Source organism: Plasmodium coatneyi, chromosome 7, assembly GCF_001680005.1.
Source record: "Plasmodium coatneyi strain Hackeri chromosome 7, complete sequence".
Classification (NCBI taxonomy): domain Eukaryota; phylum Apicomplexa; class Aconoidasida; order Haemosporida; family Plasmodiidae; genus Plasmodium; species Plasmodium coatneyi.
The window spans coordinates 1,631,553-1,643,429 of record NC_033562.1 but is presented as its reverse complement, the minus strand read 5'-3'; the positions used below and the strand labels follow the sequence as shown (position 1 = coordinate 1,643,429).

The following is an 11,877-nucleotide window of genomic DNA, read 5'->3' as shown; positions in this document are numbered from 1 at the left end:
AGGAAGGTTATTAGTGTGGTGGAAGGAAGGTTGTGTTAGGGGTGGAAGGAGAACCATTGTTTTGGGATGAAGGAGAACCTTTGTTTTGGATGAAGAACAACCGTTGTTTGGGGTGGAAGGAATGTTGTTAGTGGTGGGAGGAAGGATGTTAGGAGGGGACGGTTATGTTGTTCCCTCCTTTGGGGGAGGGAAGTTGTTCCCTTCGGCGAATACTGTTCCTTCTTTTAAATGGAACATATAGATTTAATATTCAATCTTCTCCCCGCCCCCCCTTTTTTTTTACCATGAAGTGCATAACATGATGGTTGCAATCACTCCTATGCGCGCCGTTTACAATAATATTTTGGTATATATTTCGATATGTGAACTAATGAACTAACGCTCTTATGATGTCTGAAGAAGTATCTTATATTTATATGCAACAAAATGGCACGTACTCCTTTATTTTATTTCATTCTATGATTTCTTCACATGAATAATATAAATAAAAAGTAATACTTACCGTTTAAAAAAAATACCGCAAAAAAAAAAAAAAAAAAAAAAAAAAGGAAGAATAACTTCCCCCGCCATAGAGAAAACACTTCCTCTTAAGTTGGATAGGTGTCCTTACCGGTCCCCCCCACCCTTATTTCTTTTCCTATTGGTATAATTAAAAACAAAAAAAGAGAACGAGAAATTTTCATATATGATATTATATTTAATGGTAAAAAAAAGGAAAAGAACACACATATAGAACAAAAAATGTGCGATATATGTGAGCTTTTCTCCACTGTAATGTGCTCAATAAATATTATCTTAAATTTCATAAATAATATCTAATCTCCAGGTTCCGCTAGAATGGCTGAATTTTTCTTTTCTTCTTTTTCATAGCAAAAAAATTTGCGATATATATATCGTGTAAAAACCCGAAAAAAAAAAAAAAAAAAAATACACAGTGCGCTCAAGAAAAAACTTTGCATGTGTTATTTGAATTGCATGATGATATATTAATAATTTTAAGATTAGTTTTATTTCATAATTTTTAGTGTTCGGCTTTTTAGTAAAGAAAAGTTCCCCTTTGCCCTTTTTTTTTAGTTAATTTTTTTTTTTTTTGTTTTTTTTCTGTTTTCTTATATGAGTTTGCAAATATATATATGCATATATATAAGGTCGAATATTTATTTACATATTTGTATATATATATAACTATATATGTATATATATATGTTTGCGACTTATATGGTGTATCTAAGACGAAAGGTATAAAATATAATTGGAAAGGGGAAATTCTTACTTCTCTTGCATATATTATAAAAAAATTACGCCCTATATGAGCGGTCCAATAAAATGATATGGAATGAGCACGAACATCACTTGCACCTGCTAACCAAAAAATATATACATTGTACACGTAAAAGAAGTGGTCCCCCGTAATCATGTTTTCTCTATCCCATGAAAATATTGACATCCTTCCCACAAAGAAACATTTGATTCTTTTATAAATATGGAAGTATATGGAGCAAGGAGCGAGGAAGGGCGTACACATCATTTGACATTACTATGAAATATATGCTACTACTCCTTAGAATGAACAACGGTAGATACATATTAAAAAGGATGACTACCTTGAAAAAAAATCGCACATAACATACACCAAAAAGCAAAGAAGGGAGGGGGGGGAAATATGTCCCACTTTGTTCCTAAAACTTTCCTATGTACACTATTATTATGTGTAGTCCTAAATCCTTATAAGGTGAGGCCTAAAAAGAGAATTACATATATATACATACATACACATATATGCATATATACATATATCGGTATATATATAAGTACATATATATACGTATATACCTATATATATATATATATGTTCTGCCTCCTTATACATATATAGACATAATTTTGTCTATTCTATGCACAGAAAAGGAGGGTATATTGCCCACATACTAAACCACCCATTATTTTCTAACCTAATTTTTGTAGAGTACCTCTTCCCCTATATGTACGGAAAACAGAATAAATCAAGATGACCTAACCGTTGAACGCGCATCTCTGCAGGCGCCATATGCGCCGTCGCAGGATGACCTGCGCTGGCCAACGCAATTTAATCAACAGAATGCACGTCAACAGTGTGTGGTCCAAAAATATGCAGGCCAGCAGAATTCAATGAAATGTACACTGGACCAAAATGCACTCGTTAACCGAATTGTGTCGAATGAATTGAAGAACTCCACCAAATTACAGAGCGTAGGTTCGTACACTGAAAGCAATGTAAAAGAAGGTGTTAGAACAAATGACTCAACGGGAAAAAAACAACAACAACAACAATCACATCAAGCACCAAACACATATCCAACACAAGCACCACCATCAGAAGGACGTCCATCTACACCACCACCACAACAACAGACACAAGGACCATCAGACACACCATCGCCGAAACCATCTACACCACCACAACAACAACATGGACCATCCAACCCGCCACCTTCACCACAACAGCAGACACAACAGGGACTGCAACCATCGTCAGAACCACCAACACCATCTACACCACCGTGGCCACCACCACCACCACAACAACAACATGGACCATCCAACCCGCCACCTTCACCACAACAGCAGACACAACAGGGACTGCAACCATCGTCAGAACCACCAACACCATCTACACCACCGTGGCCACCACCACCACCACAACAGCAGACACAACAGGGATTGCAACCACCACCGTCCATAGACGCATCGAACGGAGGCGGGGGAAAACAGAGTCGAGTAATGTCCTTGTTAAATGAAATAAAAGAAACATTATTGATCAGACCACAAATAATTGAAGCAAAATTAAAAAATTTAGAACAAGCTTTGCTAAATAATAAATTAATAACAGAATCCAAATTACAGGAAGTGAAGCAGGTCCTATCCGATAGGGAACTAATAGGAAAAAAGAAAAGGAGCGTTTTCAAAGTCTTGAAGGAAAATTTTTTAAGCAATCCATCTATACGAAAATTAATGCTAAAAGAATTAGAAGACATTTTGTTAGGAAATGAATTAAACACTGAATACATTTTAAGTGTAATAAATAAAAATAAGTTTAGTAAGAGATTAACCTATTTGCCTTTATTAAATATATTTGGAAGATTCATCATATCCAGAAAATTAATGGATGAATCGAAATTAAAAGAATTAAAAGGAGTTTTGCTAAGTGACCAACCTATCACAGAATCGCAATTACATGAATTAAAAGTGTTGCTGGTGGATGTATTACATAATATCACTAATGCAGATAATAACGGAACATCACAAAATAAAGTAAGTAATTATCACATCATTCGTCCTGCTCCTCCGGACGTGGATGCGTATTACTTTTCACAGCGACCTTTTGATTCGGCAATCAATGTGGATGCGCGATACCCTGACCACCATTTATTGCAAAATGTGAATTCGCTCAAAAATCGGAACGAATTGCCCAGAAGGGAAGCGTTACATATAGATCATCCACTGGTAAGAAGGGCCAATTTGAAAAGGAGAGAAAATTTATCTCTGGAGGTAAACCGTTCCCGGAGGACAAAAAAAGATGCACACTATAAAAGAAATGTGTCGCAAAAAGCAGATTTGGTAAAAAAGAATGAACTGCTAAAAAAGAAGGTTCTGAGGGAGGCCGATTTGGTGAAGGAGAATGAGCTGCTCAGAAAAAGGACGTTTTCGAAGGAGGCCGATTTGTTGAAAGAGAATGACCTGTTGGAAAAGAGGCTCTTGAGAAAGGACCATTTGATAGGGACAAGTAATCTGAAAAGAGGTCATACCATTTTTCTCCCAAAATATGAAGACTTCATAGATGAAAATCTTGCTATAGACAGAAGGGAAATATTACAAAAAAACGAGTTAATAAAAAAAATCCATGTAAGGAAGGATATTAAGGAATTGACACCAAAGAGGGATTCACTAGAAAAAGTTCCTGTGGAAATCACCTCAAAGGACAAAATACCAAAGGGCCATTCTTTAGAAAAAGTTATTCCTGTGGAAATTACCCCAAAAGACGACAAATTACCAAAGAGCGATGTGGCAAATAAAACGGACAAAACAGAAATCGAGCAAATCACAAAAAAGAAAAAATGGACTATAGAAATACATATGAGTGAAAAAAAGCAAACAGATGAAATAATAACGAGTAAAAAGAAAAAAAAGAAAACTGCTATTATAAGCACGCACATGTGTGAAAGGAATAAAAAAAATGAACTTATAGACGACACCCTCGATTCTAAAAGCAAAGATGATGATAAAAACGTGGAAGAAGAAAAAAAAGCGGTCGCAAAGAGGAAAAAATTCAAGGTAGATGTACATTTAGAAAAAAAAAAAAAGAAAAAGGGAAAACCGGTAATTAAAAAAAAAACATGGTTGATTGGAGCAATTATGAAAAATGTTGCCCCAAAGGAGTTGAGAATATTAAAAGAATTACCTGTGTCCCATGTAATTGATGTAGACGTCAACGATCCGTTATACCGAACAAAAGAAGAAATTCTTTTTGAAAGTATTCTTGCGAACCCTATAAAAGAACCTAGTAGAAAAAAAAGAAGAGCTCGACTTTTAAAGAAATTGGCTATTTATGGATTAGTACCAGCACTTGCTATAGGAGCTATAATAGGCTTTACAATAGGATATATTCATGTAGCGCCAGTAGATGCTGTGTTAGACGCTGCAGTTTTAGGTCTTAAGGAAACTGCAGGGGCGGTTGCAGAGGGTGTACCTAAAATGGCAGCTGGAGTTGGGCAGTGTGTGGCTGATACAGCAGGTTCTCTATTTTCTGGTTTTTCGTTTGGTTCAATATTGAGTTCGTTTTCAAATACTATACTTACTGCTGCGCAGTGTACATTGACTAGTACAGTAACTGTGGTGGAGACCGTTACTGAAGCCACATTTGAGGGCGCGGCTTTAGCTTCTTCATATGGTACATTATACGGTGTATTACAATCTTTATTCCCATCATTAATAGCTGTTGGAGTTGCAGTCCTTATTTATATTGTATACTTATACTTAGATGAAAGAGGGAAGATGGAATGGTTCCACAGGTATAGAAGGACGTTTATGAAAAATTTGAAGAAGAAATATAATGAATTCAAGATGTCCAGAAAAGGAAAAAGGAGGAGAAAGTGGTATAGGAAATTTCTATCTAAAATGGAATACATAAATGAAGAACAAAATGCATATCCTAACGGAGCGGTTTGCTTAAAACATTAATATAATACGTTAGGATATATTTAACTTTTATTCACTAATTTTTTTTTTTTTTAATTTTTCACATTTGTTATTCGCACTTATTTTGTCAGAATAATATGTAATCATTGTAATTTGATTTCTGTTTATTAATATTACATGTGTTATAAGTGTACACATGAGAATATTAGCTTATAATTCTCATTGTTTCAGGTGATATTTAATACATATCACATATTTGCTTAAAATTCTTATTTTTCTTTAGTTTGCAAATGTGTGATAATTTAAAAATGTTTTTTTTTAGTAAAGTAGCGCAGGCCCCCCACCCCTAACTATATTGAATAAGTTACTTCATCCTTTTGCATGATATGAAGTTGCACTTGTTACGTTGCTTTTGTTTTTGTCTTCGTCCGCGAAAAATTTTCCCTGTCATAATTTTAAAATAGTTTTATTGCTAATAATTACAAACTTTAATGATCACTATATATGAATCTAAATTTTATTTGAATTTAATATTTAATAATTATTCACACGTTGGAATACATCGGATGTGGGTATGTTTTGATTTAATGGAAAATATGTAAGGAAGACGAATTTCACAATTGCCAATTATACGGCACAACAGCAGATATACAAGGACAACAGGATTTTTGCGATTATTTATAAAAATTAGGAAGTGTACATTAAGCAATAATTCAAATGAAAAGTTCAATGCCAACATTGTTACGCATATGCTTTTTGTACTGATAAAATGTGTCCGAAATATGTTTTCGATAGTTATATCACCCCTGCTGTGACTACTGAGACGTGTATGAGGACTACTAATATTAATATATCAAGTGTGATGGTATATATGAATCGAATAAGATCTTATGTTAGGAAGTTTAATTGATAAATTGAATAAAGAAGAGACAGAGCCCAAAAAAATGTTGCACCCTGAAAGGAACCTCACTCATTGATGAATTTTCATTAGCAAGACAGTAGGCCATACAGCACACGCTACGTCAAAACATTTCCTGTTGCGTCCATTCGTCTCTAGGAAAAAAGCTAAGTTAATCATTGATTTCTCTAACATTATGGGAACGATATACAATACATTAAAAAGCACATTTTTTGGGTTAAGTCCGCATAGCTGCTACAATGCTAGGAATAATTTTACGTTTATGCTTTTGCCATAGGGATGTAAGTTCAGTGGTAACATATAGGTATTTTATGTTAATATATATAATTTATATCTTTTTTTGAATTGTAGTTATAATGTAAATATACATTACTCGTTTTACGCTAAACGGTTAATAAATTATACCATTTGGATTGACGTTTAAAAGGAGGAAAAAAAAAAAAGGAATTCCACTTGAATTAAGAATACGAGCAAAACATATATGTCTTGGGATTAGGCTAAAAGAATAACCGGAAAAGAAATGCACTTGGTATTATATACATTTGTAATAATATGCAATTCTATTTTCTGTTTTTCATCATATAATGAACAAATAAATGTATAGAAAAATATACAGTTACTGATGGCGTGTTATGGCTCATCGAATTTCAATGGATTTTATAAATTTCACTATACGAGTAGATAGTAAATCATTAATCCTTTCCTATTAAAAAAATTGTTAGCACAATTTGGATCAATTTCATTTAAATTTTTTTTTTTTTTCGCGAACACAGTTTTTACCATAATTGCGAGAAAAGGAGTGAATCTATTCAGTATACATGATATGATGATGATAGTAGCTTGATATTTTCACTTTATAAAATTTATCGTACATTTTTTCGTGAACTTATTACTTAAAACGCTTTCCTCTTCATTTTATATTTCCTACATTTCACAAGATTGAAGCTGATTCATGTATACGCAATGTATATATATGATTGTATATATTTGTCTATTATGCATATATTTGTTACATATTTAAAAATATTCCTGAGCGTTCAGGAATTAATATTATATATGAAAACTGAAACCCTAAACCCTATAAGAACACCCAGAGTGTCAATTTGCCCGTACTTTTTTACACCAAAAAAATGTTGTATTATATTTTTACAAAAACAAAATTTGTTTTAACGAGAGATTAAATTCTTTAAAAGTAAAAGAAAAATAAATCAACTTTAAATGATTATATACTTTCATGTATAAAATAAAAAACGGGTAACATAGGACAATAGGTCGCAGTGCCACACTAAAAAAAAAGAGTAGAATTTGTAATTCAAGCCATAGCATTGAATACTAACAGAAAAAAAAAAGTTCATCGCACGAATTAATATGTGTAAGCACTTTCACAGTTAATTACTACTTCTATGCTCCTCTTTTTTTTATTTTTTTACCCAAGAGCAATCATTCGTTAATACCTTATGAGTACTCGTATTTCCTCAGTGTGAAGACCACTCGTGGTATATCTAGGTCATCACTACCTCCTGATATTTCAGGAAAAACAGCACTTTTTAAATTACAGTACTGTGTGGATGCTCATGGGCCTAGTAGAATGGTACTGCGGGTATATCCATACAATTTATACAGTAGTACTCTGTACATATACCTGTGCACTCTATATAATGGCACTCCTAATGTGCTCCCATATTTTACAATACGTCAGTATGAGCATATCAGTCTACGCTCCATTGCACTCGCGTAACAGCAACGAGAACGCCGCGTCCTCCCTTAGCCATTTCATGTATGGTTGCATTCTCTTACAACCACACTATTCTTCAGTCTGTCAATTTGGCGAGACAGATAAGTGTTTAATTTTTGACACCCTGTTATACAGTCTTCCAATTTTTTAAACAATTCCATAAATTTTTCATGTTCAAAGAGGTAGTAATAGTACGAAACACGACTTTGATCGAACATTTGGAATGTTTTATTGATTGCATTTTTCAGATTATATAAAGCTTTACAATCAATGATGAAGGTGATGATCACGTGAAATAGGTTGTTGTCTATGTTTTGGAGTATGTCCACGTGACTTATGTTTTCATTCATGTGTAGGAGTTCACTCTTGACAAAGAAGAACTTGTACTGAATCTCGTAGAAAGTTGTCACTAGGTTGTTTATGACATAGCCAAAATAATTCTTATTCCAACGATTTATGCTCCTGGATTTATTTGTATAATACCTGCCACTTCTATGGCAAAATAGCCCTTGTTATTTACTTCCTTCCCAATTATAGCAGTTATGTAGGAAATGGACAGTAATATGAATTCGTACGCATTAAATTAAGTACCCCAGTGTAAGCTCCCTACACACAAAATAATAACTAAATGCCCAAATCAGGAGGTCCAGGGTTACTATGAAACGATGTTATCCCCATAAAACATTAAATTCCATCTATAATTTTCAGTTTACACCTAATCCTTATATATGCAAAAATAAAAACCTATATCCTGTTAAGTTCACTACAAAAACTCATTAGCCCTATGTTTCATCTCCTACATCAGTTCCTCCCTCTCTAATTGTATATTTCTCGATAAGAAATAAGAAGTACATTCATTAACTATATTCCCAAGTATCTGTGTTCCTATATTCGCATGTAAATACCATTCTTTGCCTCCTTCCCTATGTCTATGTACTATTCTTCTTGAATAACAGCTTGAAAAATCGCTCCATTTTTTTCTGCAAATTAAAATATCATAAAATGACTAATATAATTCCTCCAAAATGTATATTCTTCATCCAAATTATGAATTGCCCCATTTATCTTAGAACTTACCTTGTGAACATTTTCCTAATGTACAAAATGAAGCCGCTAATATGCTAGGCTCGACTGCTCCCCCAAAAGACCGTGTAAAAGTCATGAATGCTCCCCCTGTATATAATTATTTCCTACATTAGCACCACAAATGATGGTACCCGGCTAGACTTAATCTTCCAGCATGACAACAATTTGTTCATTCATTAATATGGAAAATCAAAATTCACTTAGAAAAGAATTATGGCCCTTGCACGAAGCTCAGAAACCATCTTATATTCATCATGCCTAAACAAATCTGACACTCCATCCAATAGAGAATATCTATTATGACTACTTCTTCCATTAACTTTCGCAGCAATAAAAATAGTAAACCACTCACTAACAAAATACGCACATTGTATTTCCACATCACTGAGCATGCATTGCTGGCATGTACATATTTTCCCCTTTTCCCTTAATTCATGATCACCGTAAACGCAATCGTCCCATGCTTAAAAATATAAACTCCGAAGTGAATCTCTTTTGAACATTTCAACTTTTGAATGGAATGCAGTTTAAATTTTAAAATGATATAATCATGTATATTCTATAAATTAGAAGATACGGTAATGTAAGAAGACAACATAAAGAGGGTACTTGAATGTATAACGAATAAGTACTGCCCATTAAACAGTATCTTACTCATCTTGAATTTTGAATAAAATTTATACTGCTCAGACCTTAAAAAGCTAACTCCTACATAATAATAATTTGCAACGACTGATATTATTGTACTATTCTTACTCCATGAATATATGTTACATTTGTGTATAACCACTGCAGCAACCCCACATGATGCCAAAAATGCAATTCCATATCGCCCTGATTCCTGCACGAATGAGTTCCTTAGTCCCAGCCTCCTATTCATTCAATTGTACTATCGGGTTAACTATAATTGGGATTCCACATAACACTAGGGAAATTTAACAAATGTCAGATGTATTACTCATTTCTTAATTTTAAATGCCATTCATTAATTGTTGTGCCGAGTTCAAATTTAGTAGACTAATTTATAGGAACATGATTAATAAGATAATTCTTAATAAAGCGAAAACTGTTTAAGGTTAAACGTTTCCTAAATTTCTCTTTCCTTGGAGCACACCGTCTGTATCATAATTCATTATGTCATCACAGCATGAATAACAAATATTATAAGCACAAAAAAAAAAAAAAAAAAAAAAAAAAAAAGTTAAATTCAATCCATATATATAACAGCGAAAAAGGGGGTAAACGGGAAAAATTGTTATAATCCACCGTACCACGTGTGCTATATACAATCATTAAACAATTTTTCATTTACAAATAAGGGGAAAAATTGTTCTTCTAATCTACTTATGCGGTTAAAACTTCTTATATGCACTGTAAAAAATTCTGATTGAATTACCAAAGGACTAGCTATAAATAACAACATTTCGACAAATACATAAAAATTTTAAGGCAAAATAAGGCACTAAAATGACTAAACTGAGTTATACTTATATAATCATAGAAATCCAAATGTGTGTGAGAACTAATTAAAACTGTACTTCTAATAAATAAGCTATATGTATAATAACGGTGCTCGCAAGAATTTTATTAATAAAAAACCCCTTCCAGCTATTGAATTCACCATTTCCTAAATTTCATAAGAACAGAATTTTATATATAAAATATTTAGGAACAAATATTCATAAAAAAAAGGGAAAAACGGAAAAATAGAAATTCAGTAAATGGAAATTTTCCTTAAATAAATTTACCAGAGCAAAAAAGAGTGTAATTATTAAGATATTACATTTCTCGTGGTTCCCAAAAAAATTAATTTCAAACCAATTAATTCTGCTCTTTCTTGTGACATTATAAGTGTTCTAAAAATAATTGCTGTTCTAACAAATAAGTTCTAAAATCCTCCTCTCTCGGAGTAATGTGAAAAATTAGAATTAGCGATGCATGCTAAATATAATTTAATTTTGTCGTAAAAAAAATTTTACCCCGAAGTGCACCCATGAGTGATGTGCGGTTAGGCTTGTTAAGATGAAGTTTATTAATATTTACACTAACTGTAATATTAAATTAATACTCATGTTACTTTTTCAAGCACCAGGTGCTTAACAGGAAGAATCATTTGTAGAATTGTTCTAAGTTGTTTATGAATTAACAGGGAATTTGGAAGCAAGTCGTGATTATCATTTTAAGTAAATTTTTTCAAAACAGTGTGTTTACATTTAGATGTACTTTGTGCTTCATACACGTAAAAAAAAAAATCATAAAAGGAACAAACATTTGGGATTTAAATATGTTCTCGCCATTTAAAAGTAATGAAAAAAAACAGTTTTTATCTTGTGTTTCTTTTTTTTTTTTTTTTTTTCCTTTTGTAATTTTGTGAGGTAATATTTCAAAGGTCATGCTCATTTCTAAATCTTATGCTGAGGTAATTATGTTGTTTTCTCGGTTTTATGAAATTATAAATAGAAATTTGTTCTGCTTTTTTTTTTTTTTTTTTACTTATTTTTTCGCGTTATTTACACACCCAACAAATATATAGTTGTGCCATGAACTTAATTGAAATCGTGTCGCAAAAAATTTTTTCTACTTATTCTTTCACTTCATATTAATTATTCATTAATTGTCAATTATATAACTTCATGATTTTGAGTGAATTCTAAATTCATAACTTTGATTGTACTTGGTGACATATTTTGAATTTTCCGTTGGGCTTCTATGAAATAGCAATATATATAGATTCTCACTCCATCCGCACATCTATAAATGCGAGTTTAACTGCCTATATTACATTCATAACTAACAATATGGGTACTAAATATAGATAGATTAAAGTAGTACCCACTTTAAAAACATGCACAAAAGAACCGTTTAATTATAAATTTTTATTAAGTAGGGGTTCTACCAAATCGGTAAAACTCACTTGTACAACACTTTGAACGATTTATAAAAAAAACATAATTGTACTATT

At 32.5% G+C, this 11,877-nt stretch overlaps 2 protein-coding genes across 2 annotated transcripts; one reads left to right on the top strand and one right to left on the bottom strand.

Annotated features, from left to right (window-relative positions):
* Positions 1-2,148: 2,148 nt before the first annotated feature.
* PCOAH_00019050 (Uncharacterized protein) lies at positions 2,149-5,217 on the top strand (the record flags this gene model as incomplete). The annotated part of the gene is made up of 2 exons (XM_020058714.1): positions 2,149-2,253; positions 2,689-5,217. The coding sequence occupies 2 exons, from the start codon at positions 2,149-2,151 to the stop codon at positions 5,215-5,217; spliced, it is 2,634 nt and encodes an 877-aa protein (XP_019914168.1).
* A 2,332-nt stretch (positions 5,218-7,549) lies between these two features.
* On the bottom strand, positions 7,550-8,179 carry PCOAH_00019040 (Uncharacterized protein; the record flags this gene model as incomplete). Its single annotated transcript, XM_020058713.1, has 2 exons — positions 7,550-7,654; positions 7,892-8,179. 2 exons carry the CDS (start codon positions 8,177-8,179, stop codon positions 7,550-7,552), a joined length of 393 nt encoding a protein of 130 aa, XP_019914060.1.
* Positions 8,180-11,877: the final 3,698 nt, after the last annotated feature.